Consider the following 25,816-nt stretch of genomic DNA (forward strand, 5'->3'; position numbering starts at 1 on the left):
CCTACTGGGCTCTGATTCTCTGTGCTATGAAGAATTTTACTGAAACACAAGTAACACATCTATGACTAATGTTAACATTTTGGTAAAAATAATTAAAAAAAATATGAGACACAGATCACCTCACAAAATGCAATTTTTGAGGAAATTCTGCCTCTGTATGGAAAGCAGAAGAAACATCCCATTGAGATAAGACCTTGATCTAAAGTCTGTGTCATATCGACTTTTGATTGAGAGGTGACATGCATCCACATTGTTATGCTCCTCAATAACTTGTCTTTTTGGCTCACACAAAACATCAAAAATGTATTTTGATAGCCAGCCAGTCAAAGTAGTGTTTTCATTGCATTGGAGTTGCCACACACGCTCACAAAAACCCAGTGGCTTTATGGCAATATCAATATTTTTAATAACGAAATTTAGGAGGTAGAATGCATGGAACATTGTTATAAATTAAATTTACATTTAATCCAAGAACTTAAATAGTTGTATTTTTTGTATATCCTTTCTTCTCGTTTAATTCCAGGATGACTTATATGGAAATCCATTGGGTTCCGTTCTGCCATAGGTTGTGCTCTTCACTACAGGCCTGAAAATTGTATTTGTGCCAATATCATGGTATGGAACTGGATATCTTCTTGGATTTCTCATTGTCATTGGTGCATATCTGCAATCTTCTTTTTTCTATTCCACAATAAAATGGGAACCTCACAAGTGGATCTTGAATGACAGTGATCCCTTACTTAAAATCGTTCTGCATCAAGCAAATCGTAAACCTGCATAAAGTATAGAAATGTCTGTCAGCCAATGCATTCCTTTTGTGCATCATTATTAAATCATATTCCTAAACATATTGGTGCTAGATGGAGAGAAAAAAAAATAACATAAAAAGTCACTCTGCAGAAAAAAAATGGTGACTGGCAACCATCTGGTGATGAGCAGCTCACTGCTTTCAAAGTGACCTATAAAATAGTCTGATTAATTTCCTCTGTAAAAACACATCAAGTTTGATCATACATCTGGTGCTGAATGCCAAATAAGAGACTCTACAGCCAACATCATGATCAGATTATCACAGAGGGAAGGAAATGTTACACGTTACTTTCATCTTGATTTTCTATCATCACTGCACTCAGCACTGATGCATACATGAGGATGCCAAACTGAGCCAAGATGCTTCGAGTTATTGGATATGTCTTTTCTTTTGTAGATGAGGAAATTGAGAATAGATGCATTAAGAAATACTGGACAAAGGCAAAGGGGAAATAAAACACCAGCAGCAGCAAGACTAACTCCAAGTCATCTGGTGTAATGAAGACAGAAGTATGCAATCAGACAAGGGATGAAGAGCCATACTGTACTGTAGGTGAACTCCCTTGGATCACCAGCTTTGTGGATCCCCATCTTTCATCGGAAATGGGGCACAGTCAAGCGATGCCCGGCTCAATTTCATCACCTGATGAAATTGATGATGGTGTGAATGGGCTTCTTTCCAGAGATAATTAGCACAGTGTGCAAGGTTAAGAGTGCCCAAAGGGAATAGAGCCCAGTGTAGGTCAAGAACAAACTGAAGCACAATATCTGTTTGTGAGAACAAATGGAGCATCATGTTTTAAATAAGAGCTAATTAAATGAAGAAAAAATTGGCACTTGAAAGCTTCTATACGGGATAATTATGGTATGTTTAAAGCTCTGCCTTTTTTTCACTTTCCGGCTCAACAATAGGGACAAAAATATTGGCATCAGCCCAACATAGAGTGAGAATTCTATGACAAGCAATTACAAAATGGCTGCAGCATTTATCTGTAATAAAGTGGAAAAATTGTGTTTTTGCCACCGACAGGCCCTCAGCAGATCATCATTTCAGCAGTAACCATTGCAACCACAATGACTATTGCCAGTTTGTAGGCAAGACCGCCTACAGACAGAAGGGCAGCAATATCATTGTGTTCGCCTGGCATCAGTGCACAGAAAACATGGCAGGAAGATGACAAAAACAACTAGACATGGTCAGCTGCTCATATACCTCAACCAGAAAGCAACCGTCATTAGTCTAACACTAAAATGGTGCTAAATGGCACAAAAAAATCCATGAGGGCACGAAAATATAGAATATGTTGTAAGTAAAATGAATGATCCAATATGGCCACCACATGAAGTGAAGAATTCGGATCCCACTTTACTCAAATGAAGCGTTCCATCTTTTTACCAACTGACCAAAAATATGAAGCAAATCCATCAATGAATATGGGAGATATTGTGGAAAAATCAATAATCCAATATGGCTGCCACAGAAACTGTCCAGCTTGAACCATGTTGTAAAAGATGGGATGTAAAGGATGTAAAGGATTCTGTGAAAAGAGACAAGATTCTTAAAACATTTAATCAACCAAATATATATATATATATATATATATATATATACATTAGAGAGAGCAAAGTCAAATTCCATCTCGTGAGTGAAGCAATGCTTTGAGGAAGGGTGCGGACACAAATGGTGGATACAGGGGCACATGTCAGTGGATACAGTCACTCAATGAACTAGTAATATATGCAAAATACAAACCCTGAAGAGGTACAATATTAGATAGAAACATTTACTATTAATTTGGCAACAAAAAAAAGTAATTCTAACAAAATGTGTGGACACAGCTACTTTCTTGAAACAAAGTTTAAAAAATGTATAAATACACTTTATTTGTATATGACTTGGCTCAACCAGAGACCTTCAGTTCCTGCTCGTGCTCCAGAGGGGTGAGCAAACATCAAACCTCTGAGTCTGTTAGACCATCTAAAGGTGTTTCATCTAGAATTGATAACCTTTTAAGCCAAGACCAAACTCTAGTCTGGGCACATGGTGAGCAAAGAAAAAAAAAATAATTCCATCACAAAGTTATTACCCACAGGAAGACTGTTACCATTCCTCACGTGTGAGGGATGAAACTCACTGTTAGTCAAGGGAAACGGCTGTTTCACTGCCTTGCCACAGATCGATACATGCCTCCCTTTTCCTTTCTCTCCTCCTCTACAAAAAGTAATTATACCGAAGAAATGTTGACAATCAATAGAGCAGTCAGGTAGGGTTAAGGTCTGCTGTGGTTGCCAGCAGAGGCTCCTCTGTCAGCTGTCATTGATGCTGCTGATGCGAACATGAAGACCCGCATGGGAACAAAGGGAGGTTTGTTTCCTTCAACCCCTTTTTACATGTCGCCACAATTAGCACCTGAAGAGCGCTGGTTAGATGGTGAATATTTTAGCTGAAGTGTGAGAAAAACAAGTGCGTCAGGAAGAATGTGAGAGAATGCTAAAAAAAAAAAAAAGAGGGAAAATACAGTATTAAAAATGAAAAAAAAATCTGCACCTTTTTACATTTGTATATTCTACAATGCAAAAAGAAGAAAAAATAGATATACTTGTGCATGACACAGTTGCTTAATTTACTCTTGTCTCTTTAAGCGTGATAAAACTACACAATGAGACAGGATTTATAGTCCTGCCACTGTGAGGTGGTCCTGCGTTGCAGTGTTGGATGATATTCTTAAATGAATTCATCAGCCTTGACATCTACTTTCACTTTAGACGAGCCTGAACTTTATAATCCACTACCAGTTCAGAGGTCAACAGCAGAGGGGACCAGAGGGCAAGGAAAATCACTCTCTCGCTGGAAAAAACTCTGACATCCAATTTTCAACTTGATTTATCAGTGTAAAGCTAAAATTGATAGTGTGTCATTACTGGGCAGGGAGCTGTCTGGGAGAGATGTATAAAAGGCTCCTCGTTTTGATTTAGCGCGGCAGATCAATACAACCCTATACTGTTTCAATTTGAAGAGTATTGATTTTCCTGTGCTGACTCTATACAGGGGGGACATTCATCATCAAGCAAGCATATAGTGTGATCTAACACACCACTATAGGCTCTGATCTGCTTATTCTTCAATCAGATCACATGACTGTGCAGCAGCTGTTACCAAGTCTTGCACAGATTATTTTCTAGTACTTTGCGGTTGTCATACGTGGTGCAACACAATTTCTGACAAGAAAGAAAACAACAGCTCAAAAAAAGGGATGATAACATGCCCTTGACTATGATGACCACACTTGCACACTGGTGTAAGAGTGGAAAAAAAAGGAGTTATAGTGGTTTCTGTCTCCTGCTGGTCCAAGAATGATTTTGTTTACAATATATCCAACACAAATGATAAATAACCTCCAGCAAGTCTCCAGGCAGAACTTAAGAGTAAAAGGCAAAGCAATTTCAGTGCATTAGGGTGAAAACAAACATTAACAACTAGAGCCTCTTTACCCTTCTCACACACACACACACACACACACACACACACACAGAAATGCTTGAGGGCTTTATATTTTACAAGACCAGCATAAATGGGAAAGTTAATGTAGCATTGAATAAGACTAAGCTGCTGAACTGCAACACTGCCTTGAGCTTGTGAGCATATTGCATCATTTTTCTTCGCCAGCAGGTTACCATTAAATTTGAATTCGTTGGAAGTTTTGTGGTATCATTTACAATGCAGTCATGCCCAATAACCTTTGTTTCAATGCAAATGCTGTGCATCTGAGAGGGGCTCTATAAATATTTGAACAAGAGCCCAGAATTCAATCCAATAGCTTTTCCAACGTCTACTTCAACTAAGGTTTGAGAAAATCTTTTCAATCATCGCCCACATATTTTTAATACACATTTACTTGTTACGTCTATAAGTAAAATAGCATTAAAATGAAGATTAGCATTGGTATTTATTATATACTTAGAGTTTTTTTTTCATTCAACCACTAAGTTAAAGGTGATTATTTGACTATTTCCAGTGGTTTTTCAATGAATCACATACTAAAACGATGTCCATTTGGAGACTTAAACAGAAAACGAGGCATTGTGAATTGTTTAGATTGAATAACGGCAATAAATCGCAACGTGTGCGCACATAAAAAGTAGCCCATAATCTTGCAAACTCTTTTAATCAATCCATGAAAAAAAGAGACCACATGTAGCAGCTCCTGACATCTGCTGTTTTGGGTGGAAAATCTTTGAACTTTACTGCAAGTCAGAGACATAAAATATAGCCGTAAAAAGTAATTACATGAGCTTGAATAATTTTCTTGACATCTGTAAATGTGAGTTAAGATATGAAACAAACCTAATTTTCAGCAAACATGGTTTAACATCTGTATTGAATTTTTAAAATCTGATGCAAAAATAAAATAAAGCTTCTGTTTCAGCACAGAGGTAAAAATTTGCTCGCTAATCTGCATTCGTGGTTTGAGAGGGTTTATCTGAATCTCTCTGGTCTCCAGTCAGGATGCAGGTTAAATCATGATTAACAAAACTTTTTCAATCTACTGCTATGGATTTCAATTAAGTGGAAAAAAACTTAGCATCAAAACAGTGCTTTACGCAAGTTTACCTACAAGCACAGCTGTCATGTGTCGTTAAAATAGCTCTGTACTTATGGATGTTGAGATCTGCAACAAATAAATGGTCTTATTCTCAGCTCTCCTCTTCATACAACTAGTATGTTAGAACACCTCCGTTTGTCTAATATAACAGCCCTTGATCTTTCCCCTCTGTGGTGTATCTGTGGGGCCATGTGGATGTAGGTGAGTGGTGGGAGGCAGAGCAGCAGAGCCAGTGGTTATTTTAACAGGGTCCGTGGGGAAGTCTGCAACTACCACCAGGTGCTGGTCTGCGTTACTGAGAGGGTCAATGAATGCCTGGACAACAGTGCAGAAAAACCCCAGCCCCCTTATTCCTCCGTGAACTGTCGGATGACTGGCCAATCAGCTGTCCCTGGGGGATAAAGCCACTCCACACTGTAATTGCGTTTGCTGACCTGATTGCTGACCCTATAAGGATTCTGGGAAAATGACATTAACTGGTGGTCCTAGTTTTGTGAACAGGTAAGTTTTGTGTTTTATAGGTGTGACCTAACTCTTCATAAATCTAAATGCAAGGTCTTACCTCTGGGCGAGAGTCCCCCAAGCTCCATGCTTGTTGGTGAGGATGTTGACGATTTTCTGCTTTAACTGGTTGGCCGTCACATGGTCTCTGTGTTTAGCCGCACTGATCAGGTGGTCACACATCTTCTCTTCTTCTTTTCTCTCAGCAGCATATTGAGCACAGTTGGACTAATTACAAACAAAAAAAAGGAACACAGTATGAACCTTATTATATATTTACTGCTATAGTGTCACAGTATCCACTGCTAAAAATGACATCTGAGATTGTAGTAAAAGCATTTTTAAGAATATTTGAGCTGAATAAAGCCTGAATAATATACATCCTCTAATGGAGCATTTGTCACACTGAATAATGTTATGGCTTCATTCAACACACTTGAGTGCATAAAGATATTAGGAGACAGCTGAGAGATATATTTCTGCTCCCTTGGAGGAGAGTAGTAAATCACTGGCGAGGACATGAAGGCAGTCCATTCCCTAACTGCGGACAGATGAGGTTCCCTGCTATGTAGCTGTGGATAGCGCTATTAGAGAAGTGGGGAAAATACTTTAATAGAGCCACAAAGACTACAGTCTGTCACAGATAACCAAGCTACAACGCCCGTAAAAAAAAAAACCCATTACTGTTAAAGTAATGGAACAAAATATAAATAAACAAGTATATTCTCCAAACCCACACAGTGAGAATACATTTCCTTTTGTATTTCGAAGTATTTTAATAAACCTGGAAAATATTGATGCAAAAACAACATCCATGGTTCAATTACTGCTGCATTTCTTGTAAAGTGATCTAAAATATGTAAATGAACTGGCTGAAATATGAGATACACATTTATGTTTTAATGTTGTTTTCAAACTCTCAGAAGTCAGAGCTACTGTTGGTGTTCTAGGTGGCTAAAGGTAATCTAGAACGACCCTATCTTTGCTGCTTAAATAAGATTGTCTTACCGCGCCACCCTGGGGGAACTCCAGCTAATATTCAAAATCTAATTTACTAACAGAAGCTGGAAGTTAATTGAATTTCCTGCATCAAATTTGAATTCTGTCAGATATTATACTTCAACGTATTCTTCATAAAGCAGATAACTCAATCTCTGCTTGTCACCTCGCATTACATTACGTGATGCCGTGACAAATATCAAATGTTATTTATCAATTTAAAGCATATGACGCTTTGCCGTGACACCGACTTAATTGTAAAAATGTCTTATCTGCGTACTGAATCTTCAATCTTGGAGAGTGGGTAATAAAGTAACGTCAGATACAGATGAAAAGTGTAGGCTGTCTCGAGTTGGCAGACAGAACGGATGGGGCCAGGTACACATCCCCCTCTCTCCTGACATTGCATATCTAGCCGTCTCTTCCAGTTTATCTAGCAGGTCAAGGATCCTCAAGAACTGTATATCAAGCAGCTGTTTGAGGATGGCTGCTTTTCCCAGATAAGAAACTCATCACTCTTAACCTGTACGTGCTGTTAACAGGGGTGGTGCTATGTTTGTCTCGATATTTGTGTGGACACACGCACACACACACACACACACACACACACTCACGCACGCACGCACGCACACAAAAGTTTGAAGTAACAACATCTCGTATTATTTTTTTAAAAGGCTTTATAAAAGCACCACTATTGCAGGAATATCAATATTCACTCACTTTCAGGGCTACATGTAGACTCAGGAGGCTAGTTGCCTAAGTTGGAAAAGCTCATATCAAAATCCTAAATTAATATTGCGGGCATATCCCTTTGGTACCAGTAATTAAATTCCTTTATAAGCAATTGTAGTGGTGAGGGGTTAATCCTCATGAGGACGCAAGGGGACAGGATTACTAAGCACATACAGCCAAATGTCTGTTTCACACTAACAGGATTTGTTGAGAGTTCATTAGCACATTGAAAAAATATTCTATTTTCACAGCAGATGGTACACCTTCCGTTTAGAAAAGCAGTGCGCGAGTGAATTTAGTCTTAGTCCCATGCCAAATGTCTTTGTTGGTTTTCAACATCTTCCTGTTTTTATTTTATAATTTTAGTCGACTAAAAGTCACTGCATTTTTGTCTCATTCAAAGAAACCTATTTAAGTCTAGTTGTAGTCCTTTTGCTGAGCCGACAATGCGTCTCCTCAGCTTTGGGCAGCTGACGTTGATTGAGCTTTATTCTCCAAACTAATCTGCTCATTAGTTTTGGTCATAATTTAGTCATTACATTTTTGTTAAATTTACTTTCTCAGTCAATGAAAACTGGAAAAGGGTAATTCTTTAGTCTAATTTTCCTGGATGACATTTACACTTTGTTCTGCAATCATGTTTTTCATCATCACAGAATTGTCAGTACAATGTCAGCGGTTCATTCCCCATCCCTGCTCCATTTTCAGTCATGATAAAGAAAAACATATTTATGTACCTCAAACTCTGCATGTTTGTGGACGTCCTCTGCTCGCTGTCTGTTCAGGATGAACTCAGCCTCATTGGCCACCCGAACTATGTGATCCTTCATGGCATGGCAGAGTAACCTTTAACATGGTCGAGAAAGCAAGCCTTTAATGAATTTTATGAATCATTATTAAATACATCATTTGTATTTGCTATATACTTGTGATGATGCCTGGAAGGGTGGCGCACTGTTAAGGAAAATGTAGTTTGCGGTGCGACATTGTTTTTGTTGAAAGAGCAGAGTGGTAAATAGCATCATTTGTCTGTGTTATGTTGCAAGGCTGCAGGTCAGTGGCAGATCCCTCTGTAACATCAAGGAGGGGGTTGGAGTGTCATTAGAGCACTGAAGCCTGTCCGGCACACTCTTGATAGACTGAACTCCTCTTCCCACTGACCACAACCAAGCGCCTGTATTACTGACAAGTCTGGCCACAGACAGCTGACTCTAGAGGCTTCATGGTCACCGCCCACATTCACATTTAAATTCCAGGATCTTTAATAATTGAAAACACCCTGGCTATTGTGTGTAGATTACATGCCATTTTACACACCATTAGGCTAGCTTTGTTTTAATTAAAGCGTCCCCTGTTCCTCTCCAGTGTTTGATACAGATTGTAATTTCCCTCCTGTCCCAGAGAGAAGCAATAATCCCGAGGCTGCATTCATCAGCTGCTATTGCCTCTTTAACTGTTGACAAGCACTCATTAATAGACAGACGTTCACTGCTCAAAGAGAAGGGGCTGGCTGACAATCCCAAGATTTGTTATGAAGCCATGCAGAGATGAGATCCCAAGATGATAAGACAGAGATTCAAAAAAATCATATTATATATACACACACATAATACAGTATATACATATATATATATATATATATATATACATACGCACACACACACACACACACACACACATATGTGTGTGTGTGTTCTTTTCTATATTTTGTTGGTTATCATTTCATACATAAGGAACTCTTTTGAAATATGTTAATTATTATTACTGGATTTGAATATGCTTTAATGGTTGTAGAACAACAATATGCTGGCTATTAGCTCCTTGAAGTTCTTATCTGGTGATTTTCCTCTCCCTGGTTATCATTTCTGGGGCTGAAAAACATCTTAACACACTCTAAATATAAAATAATCCTACACACATTTGTGATAACTGTATCATGGAAATCTGGGGCAGCAGTCTCACATGACTGATGGCTTCCAGGTACATTCATGCTGACAGAAGAGCTCTCAATTATCAAGTAGAATGATCAGCTGGTTTTCAAAATAATCCAAGGCTTTGTTCAGTGTATTTCCAGTTAATTTGGTGGCATTCGATGGCAGCTTTGACAATTTTAACAGGTGCATCCATGAAACGAGGACAGCACATAACTACTGTTACACACAACAGATACAACGTGTGTGTCAGCCACGCCTTGTAAGGCAAACGGAGGTAACAGATTCCAGCTAATTCAAGATCTGTCTAGTTAAACAGAGCAGGTGTGCAGAGACTTGACTGGGAAATCATGTATCTGCCAGCAGCACCCTGGACAGCGCCGTGTGGCCCTACTGGCACAAACCCTTTGTTCTAGGGCCAACGGGGGACTGAGAAACCCGGCTGGGTTGAGGCAAGATCTTGGGCAAAGTGGAGGCTTGGCCAGATGGGTCAGCAGATGGGCAAGGAGGCTGAGCCGGCCCTGATCTGCTCAACAGAAAACCCAGAGTCTGGCCACACCCAGAGTCCAAGGGGAGAAGGAGAGAGGTATTGAGGAATACAGTAAGCTGATATTGGAGAGATAATAAGACATTAAGAGTTTGACTGCACTCTAGTGTATATACTGTACATTCTCTTAAACAGTCACACAATCTTATTTACCTTTACCCCCACAGAGCAGCCTACAAGACGTTTAGAGGTAATTTGCAATCTTCTACTTGCTCTAATAGGCTGCGAGGGCACAGATAATAAGAAAGAAGACACACTGATAATAAAATCCATCACATATATTGTATGGAGTGGAGGTATTACTGCACCTTCCTTCGTTGATCAGCTCAATAAAGGCCAGACCAGCATTCTTTTGAATAGAGTTCTGCCATTCCTGGAATGAAAGAGTGAATTATTATAATAGTACCCAAAGCAACTCTGAACCCTGTTCAGTTTTTAGGCAGTAAATGTTGAACATTTCAGAAGATATAGTTACATCCTTTAAAACGATACTAGATATTGCCGGTGAAAAAATATTTTGTAGCTGCAGCCAGTTTTTCTCCAAAATCCCAGAGGTAGTAAACCAAAAACATGTACTCTTAACAGCTTTGAGTAAAATAAAAATAATAGAGCGTTTAAGTATCAAAATATCCTTTTGATCCACTATGTAACAAGATCTTGCAACTCAGGAATACATGACCAGAATCACATTTTGCCACCCAAACTGCATATTTCACCTGTAATTGAGATTACAGCTTGCAAAAGCTTGTAATTCAAGTAGTTATAGAAAGCATTTAGTTCAGATGTCCTGAGATAGAAAAAAAACAACAAAAAAAACTAAGGTTATAAAAAAGCTGAAATCCTGCACCACATGTGTGACCATCCTTTCTTCCTTTGTGAATAGATCTGTAAACACAGGAGAGATGTAATTGTGGGATGAAACTGTATCCTCTCACTTAAATACAGCCATTTCCTCTGTCCCTTACAGTGACAGATTACTGAGCAGACTCACTGAGCCCTGCAGTGTGTGCCTGGAAGGGATCTGGGCCCTGGGCTGGCCTGCCAGCATTCGCTGTCTCACAACCTGCTCTGGAAATGATTAAAAAGTAGTTTGAGAGTGCGCCTTTCATTGTGGGAAATTCAGCTGTCCTGTACTCTCACTGAGGTGCAAATAGAGGAGAAAAGAAAGAGGGCCATGGTGGAAAAGAGAAAGGCAAACAAAGGTAATATAAGAACTCAAAACTCCTAACGGTGACAATACTGGAGGTGATTCATATAGTTAATGAGCCTCAGAACATGATTATCCATTAAAAGTGTTCATTAACCACTGAAAACAATGTAATATAGATATATACATAAAAGCTATACTGTTTGCTCTATGGATGTCTGGATGTCGGGTAAACATTTGTTACGAATAGTTCCAGAACAACTGACACTGACATTCTTGTAAATGGGCATGTCTTTCTGTACAAAGTTGTCATACCTGACACAAAGTGGTTCATGCAAGAATACACAGTCTGACCCTACGATGCGTTAAGTCAGGGAGATGGTGCAGACAAACTGCGGAGCATCTGGTCTCCAAATGTTCCCTGTGACCCCTTTCCTCCGCTACAGTATCTGCCTGGAAATAAGCTGTTCTTGATTTGGACAGGGATCATGTACAGCTAGTCTTCTTCCACTTGAGGTTCCACACTATGCTCACGTGACAAAAATAAATACGGAAACTGAGGCACATATGACACCTGGGCAATGACAGGAAAATGGCAGCAGTTCAGTCAGGGTATAGCATGACCTTGTCAAATTTGCTATCTTGTCTGAGGTATAGCTGTTGACAGCTGAGATAGTCTTCGGAGTCTTTTTACTTATCTTTTTTTCTCTACTGGAGAGCAGAGCTCCCAGAAGAGGCTACCTTTGATTGCAGAGATTGCAGAAAAAAAAAATCTCTGCTGCTCATTTGAGGAGAATCAGGATTGATGTGCTCCTCCTCACAAAAAAACACTGTGATCACTACGTCGATGCTGACCATGAGCAACAGCACCACGGCCACTGGTTTATTGCTAAGGCATTCAAATCTGAAATTTGATGTAATTTAAAAAAGGGGAGGCATGAGGAAAAGCAACATTTTTTAAAGTATCATCTTTGATTTCATATGTAACAAAATGTACATTAGGCTAGCGTGTGCAGACGAGCCTCAGACAAATGTACAAAAGGTAGAGTGTAATGTTGCCTGCGAATTACCTTTAAAACACAGATTAATATGACTTTTCCCTTATGTCATGTTTGCAGCCAGTTGACAAATGTGAAGTCTCACATTTTATGTCAGGTTCTGCTTTCAAGAAATTCTGAGAAAAGCATCATCATCACCAGCTGCTTGCTATTGAATGCGTTCAATTTGTTTCTTATGATCCTTTTTGCTGTATACAACTGGCTGCTATTGCTTCAAACAATGCTATTGAGAGTGATTACTCTAATAATATCATAATATGCTTGTATAAAACTAAAGTCACTAAAAGAAATTGAGCTGACATCACGCACAACGTTTACAAATGCCAGGCAGTCACAGATGATGATGCAGGTTTATCTTGGGTAATAGTACTGCAATTTTTCCATCTATGGAAAAAAACAAAAACAAAACAGGAAAGAAAATACAACAACAAAAAAAATACTTTTTTGTGAACCTCAAATAGCACCACTCCCATCCCACAGAACAACTTGCTGGCCTTGAGAAGATTTTCTCTCTTCTTTCTTTCATCTTGCTGAAATTCAGCAGGGCACTAAGTATTTGTGGTGTTTGAATCCAACCTGTCAGTGTGCAGGAGCCTGTGCTTTTATCTGCTCTGCTATACACTCCACATCTGGATGCCTTCCATCACTAAATCTCTGTGGCTCCACTCTCGATCCCCCCCTGTATGTTTAAGCTGTTAGAAGAAACAGAGCTGCTTGACCTTTTCATTCAGCTGGCCAGGCTGAGGAGAGACACACCGTGTCTGCAGCCATTGCCAGCCGCACGATGATTGCTGCGATTAGTATGCATAAATAAGAAAAGGCAGATCATTAGCACTAATTTATTCATAAAACTGACAGGTCACAAAACAGAAAGGGACTAAAGGTCGGCTAAGTGCCCTTCTTGCCGTCTTAAAACATTACTGTTTGAGGGATATGTTGAGGGTGGCATTTTATAATGACGTCAGCCAAAAGTTCACCCTGTATTCTAGACAGCTTGTTGTGCTTTTACAGAATACTTTAGATACACCATATGAAAATCCTCTATTAGAGATTCATTATGATTTAATTATAAGTCAGAATAAGCAGGGGTTTATTTGTGGAGGGTCTCCACGTGATTTTATAACTCATAATAGCCGCAAACTTGATGCTAATGCTGCAGTATTAGTGTACAGAGCAGTGGCTCATCTCTATCTAGTGTAGAGGGACACTCAGCGAGGTCTTGAGGCTTGACCATGTAGCTGTTTGATCGATATCACTGCCTGGGTTTCATCCCCAGAGCCCCTAATGGCAGGAATCTCTGGAGCCGCAGTAATGCTATCTGTGTGAAGGGGGATGGACTCAGACCCTTAACAGCATGCTGATGCTCTCATCTGCAATAAATCCAAGAGCTGGAAAAAGCAACTTCCCACAGATACAAGACAGAAGAGCGAGCATGTCAAAAACCTTCAAAAGAACAACAATAACTCAGTGCTGACTGTCCCATTTATGCACTTTTTTTTTGGAGGAAATCCCCTGAATAATGCCCTTCCTATAACAGAGGCTGAGCACCCTGCTGAAGAGGGCTTGCGACTGCTGATACCATGGAGCACACAAATGGCAATTCACCTCCTCCAGTCTGAGGCCCTTCAGTCTGGATCCACAAAGAGGCACCATGTAATGGCTTCCTTATGGGCTCCCGACGCAAGACTGATGGGCTGACAGAAGGTATGTTAAATATCTCCTGTTCTAACTGCTACATCAGGGCTCTGACCTTCGCTAAAACAAGGGCTTAACAAGAGACTCAGAGGGTCAGCTTGGAGGTAATCAGTCACTAGCACTGTTGCGTGAGGTGGAGCTTGTTTCTCTGAGGGAGGGTTTGGGAATAGCTCCCTGAGCTGCTCCGAGGTGTAGTGAAAAAGTCAGTTCTGCTTGTTGTCAACAATTTGGATGATTTTTGCTTATGGAACATTTGACAAAAACAAGACAATGATAAGTTCCAGGACAGATTGGATAGCATGCTCACTGATAAAACACAGAACCCCCTTGATTAAACATGGATTAGTATTGTTCTATTTTTTTATTTCAGACAAGATAAGGGCTATTTATATCTTCTTTCTTTCAAGTTAAATGGACTTTAACTATGTCCCTGTCAAATTTACCAAATGCTGTCATAGGTCATATTTTATTCAGCAAAAGGTGAACTTAGCTTCTTGTTATATATCACCACAAAACTGATGACAGAGCATAATTTATGAAGAGAGGACAGAGCAAAACAGACAAGAAAAATATTAATTACAGAGGGGAATTGGGAGGGACTCAAAGACAAATCAGGCAAGGAAAGAGGGATTTGAGGGGAACAAGGAGGACAAACTCACTTGAGAGCAAAGCAGCATAACAAGCTCCACCACGGAGGTGCTTGACTTCATGCACACCAGCCCTGAGGAGAAACAAAATGAACCAGAGAGGTAATCCATTTTAAATACAGAAAATGTATATTACATGTACTAAGTACATGTTTCATTATGTATGTATTCATTTCACATATGTAAAGATAATGACCTATTCACTCATCTTGAAATTAAAATACATTATAGACACTATAGACATTGAAACAGACATCTGCTTGTTGTTTTTCCTACTTTTTGGCACAATGACAAGAACCTTGTAAACCCCCAAAAACTGTGAATTTAATTTATAATTTACAAAATAGTAAATTGAACAGAGCACAGATGTGTATGTGAGCACACACACATTCACACATGCCTACGTTACATGCACACACGCTGACAGAAGGCATTCACAGTTTCTTCCCTCATCTCCACGCTGACAGTGAGCCACACATGCAGACAATGCTCTAATGAAAAAGGGCAAGTGTGAAAAACTCATTTGCAAAAACAATGGCTTCAACTGGTCTTGTATTCCACACCTCCAATTCCATCCGTTAGACAGCAGGGAACCGGTGCAATCATTTGTTAAAAAAAAAAACTGAACTCAGCGAGTAGAGTTTAACAGCTGCCACTGTTCCTTGGATGACAGTGTCAATCCCTTAGATTAAGAATATTATATTTTCTAAAATAACTAGTTTGTTGGAATAGTACTTGACTTGTGCACTACACTGCACATAACATGCACAATATGTACTTTTGGCAGATCATTAAATATAATCACATTTTATGATTATTATTTCGTATTGATAACCTGTACTTGCAACTTTGATCCAATGAGAAAAACACAAAATATGGACAATATATCAGGCTAAAATTCCAACAGTCAAGATAAGTAGCAATTAGCTCTAAAAGGTCAAGTATTCAACAAAGTTTAGCTAGCATAAATACTGCATACTATGACATAGAATGCTAAAATTTCAGAACACAAAACCGCAAGATCTTTCCTTCTTCTACATCCATCTCTGTTCAGTGGAGTGGAGGTCTTCCAAAGGAGCATATTGTAAATACTCAGAGGATGTGACCCTCTTGTACACAGAGTGCCACAGCTGACCTCTTGCTGTAGCAGTGACATGCTGAGCCATAAGTCAGTCCAGCCTGACACGGGAGTCAGGTGGCCAACTGACCCCGGCCTTGTGCTGGTAGACAAACTAAATGCATTCGATTTAAACACGGCCTGCCAGTTCTTTCCTGTAAACAGGGCAGGGTTAAGGCACGGGTGAATGTGGCATTGTGGGGTGATGTGCCGGCAGTCCGGGCCACGCAGGGGACAGCAAGAAGCAGGCGGCAGGCATCACAACAGCAGCAGTGTTCACACACAGGCCTTACCCAACAACTCCTAGTATAAAGCTCAGGGTGCACTCAACATAATTGCCGCAGTGACCACATGTCTGCCGGGGGTGTGAAGGAATAGGGTGAGGCAAAGGGGCACACAGGGCACAAGGGAGCTTGACCCTTCGCAATCTAAAGGGTGATGGATGGCTCGTAATTACTGGTAAATGGAGCGCCTTTGCACTACAGCACAGTATTTCAACTGTGTGCCTGGTAAGGGCCAAGAAGAAAAGGAGAAAGAGAGGGAAAGCTATTTCAGCTCAGTCATTTGGGGGAAAAAACACACACGCTAATAAAGAGATTTGATAAAGTAAAATATTCAAAATGCTCATGATAAAGCTGCTCTTATGTATGTCGGGTTGAGCTCCTCTCAAACCAAAATAGGAGGAGGAGGAAACATGTCTGGTGAAGAAGCCAGAGCTGTCTATCTGTGTCCTTGTTTGTGGGGGTTACACACTCAGCTCAGCTCTGGTTTGTCAGCTTGGTCAGTCTGCTGACAGATTTGAGTGAAAGGGTAACAGACATTTTCACACTTGTCAAGACTGTGCTACCTGACTTTCATTCTTGTCCTCTGAGGTTGAGCAAGTAACATTAGCTGCATGAGCCTGGCATAGCTTGTCCATTTACGTTCAGTATGAATGGTGAATACAGGAAAAATATTTTAGAATCAAAGTGCATGGAACTCAAAAATTGTATATATTTTTAAGAAGCAACACTCTGACTGTTCTTTCAAAGACTTAATGTGTGATTTCACCAATTAAATAGGACTGATCTGTACTGAGTAACTGTACGATCTAATTATGAGCCTGCCACAGTTGATTGCTTTCAAAATTTAAAAAGCAGTAACAATTCCTGTTATTAAAATTGAATTTTTATTCAAACTTTAATTCCCACTGACTTTAGCTGAGCAAAATAAACACCAAATATATATGAAAACGTAGCATTTTTAACATAATCACACTGGCAGACATGAGGGCCTTTAGTCTGGCAATGTAAAGAGTACACATATAAAATATGCACAGGGAAGTGGCGTCAGACAATTTCTTTCTGGAACAGGCTTTAATAAAGTCATGGTGGTGCATTCTTTCAGCCTGCTGTCATTCACTGCATAGACCACTGAAGCTAATATTGGTTTAGCTTACTGTTAAAAGCAGACTTTGGCAGTGAAAGGGCAGGGGTATCATTTTGCTTTCTGCAAACTTTAAGTCAAGAGACTGGAGGCCACACACATATTCTCTGAGCTGTGCATACACACAGACAAATGCCTGCATTAGTCACACACATAAACGTGTACTGGCAGCGGTGGCAGCGTGTTCTAGTGAAAAGATGCCAAAACAAGCCTGGGGAATAGTGTGGCAATGCACACTGATGCAGGCTGAGAGTCCCTGAGGTTAGGCACATATAGTGCTGGGAGAGGCGGCCAACCTGGGGCCCGGGGAAGGCACTGGGAGCCTTCACAAAGAGAAATAAGGCAACAGCCCAGAGTAGAGTACAGCAAAAACATCACACATTTCTGTCCATAACATAAAGCCTCTGAATGTGTGCAGTCTGACCACTGTAATGCTGTATTAAATGAATATATGAAAGCTATTATTGAGAAGATATTCATCCTGAAGGCTACGTGACAAAGCTGGTGTCACCTTAACAACAACAAGGAATTGAAGTCTGACCACTGAGACATTACTGAAAAATAATCAAGCCCTCAGTCAGCTTACATACTCTATTTTACTTTCCATGAGAGTGGGTTTGAGTTCAACCATGGAGAAAATCTGCCAATTGCCTTGATGGCACAAAACAGGAAAAAGGTTACTGCTCTTCCAAAGTACATATAGTTATTGCTTTCATATGGGAAACAAAAACCCCTGCCCACTAGTTCAGTCTAACGTTAAAATACATTGGCAAAAATCCCTTTCTAGCACCTTGGAAGTGCAATTTTAGCTTAGAGAACTAGAACTACAAAAATAGCACTAAGAATATCACCAACAGGAGGCAAAGGCCACCAACAGTTATAGCATTCACTTCAATATGCAGATTGCCGTTCCTAAATTGTGATGTTCAAAAATACTACATCGAGGAATAATTATCAATGTGGAGAGCATGGTGAAGATAGCAAAAACACAGATTGATGACTGAAAGAGAGAGCAGATTTAATCAGAACCCCTGCATGGGTGTAAAATAGTGACTATGCTGTCAGCGGATACTTGTGCGAACACATCCATCAAAACAAGACAACAAAGACTCAACACACAGCTTGAGAATTATAACAAACTCGGTGACAACATATACCTTCTATGAGCAACTCTTGTCCGTGGCTCCCCAGCAGGGTGCGTGACAGAAAGGGTGCAAAATCCACAAAGATCTCTCTCAGCAGTGGTGCCACCTTTTCCAAAGCCCTCTCCAGCTTTGAAGTGATGCTGTCAAAAACATAGAAGATATGAAAGCAAATTAAATCACTGAAATTGAGTGTAAGTTTAACGCTCTGTTTGAGTTACTGCACACAACTAAGGGACAGCTAACACTCAGTCACACTGTTGATGCAGATATAACTTTTCTTGTAACTTAGAAATATTTGGAACAGTAAAATACTTTGAGATGATGTAAGAGATAAAAAGATGCCCAAGAGAGTGTTTTAATTTTTGTATGTGTTCACCTAATATAGTGTATATATTATGGTAATTTATTTTATTGTGGTTTCTCACTGTCCTTTATAACAGTTGTCAGGAGTAAGAGAATGAGGGTAAATTTGCCAGATAGAAGACAGACAACTGTCTGTTGAAGAGGATGCGAAACAAGATCTGTAAGAGTACAGTTGATATCACCGGGGATGTGAATAAAAAAAACATTTATGTCATTTAAAGCCACAAAAATGTTTTGGGGTATTTTTTGCACTCAAAAAGAATATCTAACCAGTTGTTTGCATTCTTTGTTGCAAAATGTTGCCAAGCTTGCACAAGGGATGACTGTCACTCCACTGTACAGAGGGAAGGAAGTTCCTTATCTTCTACACACTCACTGCATGCTGCTGCCTGACATTATCAGTGCTGCACCTCAGACAAAACTGAGCCGGAGTCATGCAGCCATACAAGTCAGACTGTATACAAGCAGAGATAAAGCTGCAACATATCTACACGCTGCTATTGTGTATACACACAGATACTAGACAACATAAACAGAGACAAAGCTTGCTTTCCCAGCTAAAATGTGTAAAAGGCAGCATAACACAGAACTGCGAAGAGGTTTGAGATTTGTGTCTAGTCCGATGTAATCCGCCTTTTTGAAAAACACAGCACAAAAATGATAGACAAGAAGAATAAACAGGGAGCACTTATAGATGTCTATAATGAATATCCTTGCCTAAAACATTGGCCTGCAGCTCTGGAGGCTGCATGTAATCCTGTCAGGGAGCTAAAGGGTTTAAGTTCAGGAGGGGTCAGTTCCTGCTGTAGTGGATGCTGGTCCACCTCACAACAGACACTGCAATAGACACAAACATAAAAAATAAAACAAACCACATAATTCATTCTTTCACTTTTGTGATAAGGCCATGAAACAAATATATTTTAAATTTTTAAATGTATTTGCATGAAGGACAACTTAGATTGGCTGTTCCCCCCCCCCCCTCCATCTAAAACACAAGTTAGGCATGATCAAAATTCACTGCAAGACTGTGCTATTATTGACTTCACAGTTACACTAAGTGATGTCGGTTACCGCTGCCATGGCAACTGATCCTCTACTCCTCTAGAAGAATACACATTGGCAAAGAAAGACCTGGGCTCTCAGCAGTCAGTGAGAGCAGGACGAAGGCAGGATTGTCACAAACTATTAGAGCACGGTGAGATGAGTCAAGGTCACAAGAGACACACAAAAGAACACGTGACTGTTAAATACCGTCGTATTTACATTATCCCACCTCAAATGCACATATTCGATATTTGACGGTGTAAAGACATGATGATGATGATGATGATAATAATAATTATTCTGTAAAATTTAAGAAACATCAGCCTGCATTTTCAGATTAAAATAACAGCTTCAGCATTAGTTTGATGTTTCTACACTCCTGTGTGTAACTTAACACTCACAAGGACTGTGTGTGACAGAGTAAACAGTAGGTAGATTTTATGCTTGTAGTCACACAACACTTGTACAATTAAAACATGTTGTTGTAGTTTGAGGTATCATTCATCAATTCATCCATTTTCTTCCACTTATCCTGTTAAGGGTCATGGGGGGGCTGGAGCCTATCCCAGCGGCTATGGGCAAGAGGCGGGGTTCACCCTGGACAGGTCACCAGTCCATCACAGGGCCAACACATAGAGACAGACAACCATTCACACTCACAGCCACACCTACGGTCAATTTAGAGTATCAATCAGCCTGGTCCCCTCTTGATGTCTTGGGACTGTGGGAGGAAGCTGGAGTACCAGAGAGAACCCACACAGGAACAGGGAGAACATGCAGACTCCACACAGAAAGATCCCGTGCCCGAGCCGGGACTCGAACCCGGAACCTTCTTGCCGTGAGGCGACGGTGCTGACCACTGCTAACATACAGACTCCACACAGAAAGATCCCGTGCCCAAGCCGGGACTCAAATCTGGAACAACTAACCATTTCTCCACCGTTCCGCCCGTGGTTTGTGGTATTCGCTGGGACATCTGTAAGTTTGGTAGAAGATCTTTGGAATTTGTAGTCAGTGTTTTTATGTTATATCAACCCAGGAAGATGTTGATAGTTCCAGAGGCTGCTCAGATGATGGCTGACACAACTTTTTGGTATAAGCCACATATATGTGTCTTCCCTCCTCACTAATAATACAACATAAATACGACCTTTGAAAGTACATCCATAGGTCCCCTCATTTTTGTTGGCCCTTATAAATGTGGAATTTGTCTTTCACTGAGGTTGACCTGAATTCATCTAGATTATCTGACATCATTCCTCTGGAACAACAACTCCATTGATAAAGTTATCTCACAAGGCAGCAGGTCCTCCCAGCCCTATCCAGATTTGGTACTTCATGTAGGGCTGATAACACTGCTGGACATGGAATTGTCTGCTTCGATAATAACATGCCTCTGGTGCATGTAGGAAATAGTCACATTTTGAAATGCAGAATTTAATTGCACAACTGCCTCAAGCAAAGACAACAAGGTCAGCAACTCCCCAATTTTTTTTTTTTAAAGTTGAATTAGCTGTTAATAGTAAGTAGTGTTGTCTAGTGTTGATGTTGCAATCATGGAAAAGAAAACTGGGTCAGGAGCATTTTCAATGGTTGCCCTTTCAGAGGATCGAAACCTCCGAGTAGCAAGGATACGAGGGGTAAACATGACAAAAGTTACACGCTTTGAATTATAAAAGCATGGATGTGGCCTCAGTCAAAGCTACGATTTCTCCCAATTCTCAAACTAAGAGATTATTATACACCGTCGGCCTGTATTCTATCGCTTGACATCTGCAGAGGCCGTTGTTGCCTAGCAAACAACAAAATGCTCTTTTAAGTCATTACACATGAAACATGATAGTTATCCAATAATCAATAAGGTAGGAGAAATCGCATGAAACTGTTTATCACTCAACAAACAACAAAAAAATCTAAAAAAAAAAGAAGAAAAAAAAACCCAGACATTTCTATAAGAAAAAGAACACATATATGTTGTACACAAGACACACACCAAAGAGTTCACTCACACCAAGACAGTGTGGATGTACTGAGAGGGTCAGATGTACCTTATATTTTCGACTGTGTCTTCAGGCATGGGTGCCACTGTCTGCACTGCTGGTAGACTCTTACTTGTGGCTCCATTGACAAAACTGGATGAGGAGGCGGTAGATGCAGCAGCATCAGTGGCTCCTGCAGGGAAGACCAGCAGAAACTTAAGTGCAACGTCCGACTTATAATAAACACGCTGCTAACCTTTGCTCCTTTTATGCTGAGGATAAGATTATTTTTGAGGAAAGGAGTAATAAAACATGTAAAATAATGGCTCCTAAAACCGTTAAACGTGTTGACTGATTACATATATATGTAAACTCCAGATGTTATGCAGACTGGAAAAAATTGAAAGAAGAAGAAAGGAAAATGAGGTGGATGAAAAAACAGGTCCACAGTATCTGGGTCTTATCAGTGGAATGTAGCAGTAACTGCAAATCTCAACAAAGTCAAACAGTGAACATATGGTAAGAGTGTATCATATCTTTAACTACATCCAATTCCACCTGTGCTGGTGTGTTCAAACTGGTCCCTGCATGCTTTGTTCATGACACCTCAGTTTCAGCATCAAGAGTGAAATTAGACTATTGTGATGACAGTAATTTAGAAATGATTGCTGACTCACAGCTACTTGGCAGCACGTATAAAATCATTCTGATTGCAGTTGTGGGACGGTGAATGCAGTGATGTCAGCGTGGAAAGCCTGGGGCTTTAGCTGAAAGCACACTTTGACTCTTCCCACATTCCAGCTCAGGGGCTGGGTGAGAAGAGGAAGATTGTTTTTTAATGGTGCACATTAAACAGGTGTTTGGAGCTCTAATGGTTCTTGGTGCTAAGTGGCTCCTCTAAGAGCTGCAGAATACAGGAGCCTTGAGGTGGAACCGACTCAATGCAGAAGGAAACGCAACATCAAAGTAGCAGGGAGAGAGAAGGGCATACAGTCCCTAAGACAGGAAACACACAGGCAAGCACGACTGAATGTGCTTAATTCTATAATTTAGATGGACTAAAAGAGAATAGTTTGATTTTGTTACATCGGGAACAATCCTTGATGCTGGAAGGAAGGTTCTTATGCTCAGAGCTGCTTCAGAAAACCAACAGGAAGGTAAAGAGGGCCATCTGGTGGCGTTTGAGAAACTCTGCACAAGCAGGCAAGACCCCACAGAAGGGGAAATCCTTTGTTTCTAGTCCCAATATGGCAGAAGAATAAAAAAAAAAAAACTCATTATTAGGATAATCAGTAATTTCTCAAATTGAACACTAGAAATAGCTTTGAAAAAAAGATGCTACCTGAGCTGATTGAATATTAATTGTGTAAGTAACATGCTTGACCTACCCATGGTGTTGATCATGCTTTTGGGGGTCACAGAAGCAGCAGCAAAGATGTTGGGGGTGCTGCCAGCTGTCAGCCCAGAAGTGCTGCCGCTAACTCCCACTGTGTTAACCCCGAGGCTGCCAAGGGATGACTTCTTCACAGGTACCACCACACTCCTGTAGGAAACACACCAAATGTGCTTCATCTAAATGTTAAAATCAGTTATATCACACCAATAAACAGGGTAAAATATTGCACTAATGCTGTGTTAAGAGTGATGGATGTACAAAGAAGCCAGTTAAGTTCAATCAAGAGGTAGAGACAGATGTGTGTCTAAACCTTCAGCAGAGCAAGCATCTTCAAGGCCAAATAACCCTGAAGCTAGTCTGACTCATGGTGTGATTAACTGTGAGTGATTCCTCATTTGCCCTGACTGACTTTGGCTGACAAATTTCATTTTTTGTTAAAATCCAGAAACTGACAGTTGGAGTTTGAAAGTTAGCCTCAGAACAGGGCCAAAGATCCAATCATTCAGGCTTTCAAACTAATATTCAGTACAGCAAACATCTGGAAAAGAGGCTTTCGGACAAAGATTTAGTCTCAGCACAAACCAAAGCTCAGTTGCTAGCCAGGTATTAAGAAGAGAGACCACATTACACCTGTTTTAGCCTCATTGTACTGGCAATCACGTGCCGCAGACACTGGAATCCACTTCTTATACACCAAACTGTCTACACCTGTGTCATAAGAAAAAATGAATAAAAACAATTTAAACCTACTTTTTTTTAGAATGGCACTATTGTTATATATTTATGACCAGTCAGTCTTTGCACATTCAATTGCTTCTGTTTATGTTTCTGTGTAAATATGAGTTTATATTTGTTTTAGATAAAGTTTTCACAGGATTGCAGTTTTTATCTCTTTTCAATCGATTTCCTTATCTAACCTGTATGTGTTCTATTTGTACTTTTTATGTCATTATGCCCCAGCGCTGCCCCTGAATTGATCTTGCTGTCTCTACTCCGAAGCCGTCGACTCCATCTTATTGACATGTGGCGGCAAAACAATACATTTTTTTGGAAAGTGCCACATGAAATGCATTATTGCCATAATATTATTAACTTTTCTAATATTGAAACTTTGATTGGTCAGGAAAACCCACAAATCTCATTAAATTCAAGTTTGTTGCGTTTAAAATAATGCATGAGTCATAACATTACAATGAATATAGGATATAAAAACCTACATTGTCTTTACGTTTAATAATTTAGGTGCATATTTTGGTGATAATATTTCCTAAATTTTCAATGTGGGACGCTCACTTGTAACTTTCACAGTATGGTGTTAGTATGATTGCTTGGTTGTGAATACTTCCCCCATCAGTGCAGTAATATAAACATCCTCAACCTTAACAAACACACACACACACACACACACACACACACACACACACACACACACACACACACACACACACACACACACACACACACACAAAAACTAAAGAAAATAAACAAGAGGCCAAGCAGGAAGCTACTATACTTTGCTTTACATCTGCTCTTGCCATCATGGCCCTCTGCTCTGCTCGGAGGATCGAAAAACAACCCAGACTCTAATGAGAGCTTCTCACTGGGCAGTTATTACTGGCATATATTTGCATGACTATAATGTTTGAACTAATACAACTATGGCTCGTTGAGCACGAGATTAAATGCTAATGTACTTGGCACTAGCTCTCTGCTGACATACAGTCTAGCATCTGTTTTTGACAGGTATTACAAAAAAATGTTATGGCCCACACGAACAAAAATATTGTGCTTTAGAAATATTGAGAGGAAAGCATGAGATTGCTCCAAACTAAATGACAATGCAGCATTTAGAGGAAAAAAAAACCCCTCTTTTTTAATTTGCTATTATTGTAAAAATCACATGGTTCTAAAACTGGGTGAGCTCATGAATTAATCATGTAAAGAAAAGCTTGTGAAGGCTTCACATAAAAGTGAGGCTTTGGGAATTTGTGTAAAGCACAGACACACTAAAACTCACCAGACCTTTGTTCACATCGGATTGGCCAAAGATTAAACATGATGCAGTGAACTTGGCCCTGCAAAAGCTCCCTGACAGGGGAAAAAAAAAAAAAAGCCTTGTCCTTATCAGGTCTGCAGTTGGCCTTTAGGTTTGTGAGGATGCCAGATAATGTCTTGTCCAATCTCCTGCAGTTACTCTCAGCGACACAGGCCAGGCCTCTGCTCTGTGCTGAGCTAAACTGGCTGTCATCTGAACCAAATCCCTAGGAAATCCTTCCTCAAACAAATTCATCAAATCCCACAGATTTGCACTGTTTTATGTCGCTATTAGAGACAAATTATAGGAAAAATCTTACATAAATGAGAGGAGAAACATTACTAATACAATGCTATCGTGCAATGTCTTATGTTAAAAACACTGAGCAGGTGCAGTCAATCAAAGTTTGGGATTGAGAGTGCCAATGGTCACCATGTACAAGATTTTGAAAGGGGATATCGTTGCGGAGTGGACTGAAATGACATTTCCATTTATACCACTGACTGTAAATATGATCAAAAATTAACGGACAGCAAATATTTCATGACTGACTTTTGCTGTGTTGCGTGATCTTGACGGTAAAACGGAAAAGCAGTTTGTGATGATACAATCACTTTCAATGTTCATGTTTGAAAAAA

General features: G+C 40.0%; 1 protein-coding gene across 4 annotated transcripts in view; it reads right to left on the reverse strand.

Moving 5' to 3' along the window:
- LOC147254950 (neurobeachin-like) overlaps positions 1 to 25,816 on the reverse strand; it is a 180,945-nt gene that overhangs the window by 80,012 nt on the left and 75,117 nt on the right. For all 4 annotated transcript variants that reach the window (XM_086216541.1, XM_086216540.1, XM_086216539.1 and 1 more), the window contains exons 30-36: positions 23,136 to 23,290; positions 21,817 to 21,940; positions 18,371 to 18,498; positions 14,684 to 14,745; positions 10,433 to 10,497; positions 8,384 to 8,492; positions 5,977 to 6,143 (exon numbers count right to left, since the gene is read on the reverse strand). In XM_086216541.1, coding sequence (XP_086072667.1) covers positions 5,977 to 6,143; positions 8,384 to 8,492; positions 10,433 to 10,497; positions 14,684 to 14,745; positions 18,371 to 18,498; positions 21,817 to 21,940; positions 23,136 to 23,290 — 810 coding nt within the window. The remainder of the gene's footprint in view (positions 1 to 5,976; positions 6,144 to 8,383; positions 8,493 to 10,432; positions 10,498 to 14,683; positions 14,746 to 18,370; positions 18,499 to 21,816; positions 21,941 to 23,135; positions 23,291 to 25,816) is intronic.

This window comes from Aulostomus chinensis, chromosome 10 (assembly GCF_037954235.1).
Source record: "Aulostomus chinensis isolate RoL2024-O1b breed Wild chromosome 10, RoL_Achi_v1.0, whole genome shotgun sequence".
In the NCBI taxonomy this organism is placed as follows: domain Eukaryota; kingdom Metazoa; phylum Chordata; class Actinopteri; order Syngnathiformes; family Aulostomidae; genus Aulostomus; species Aulostomus chinensis.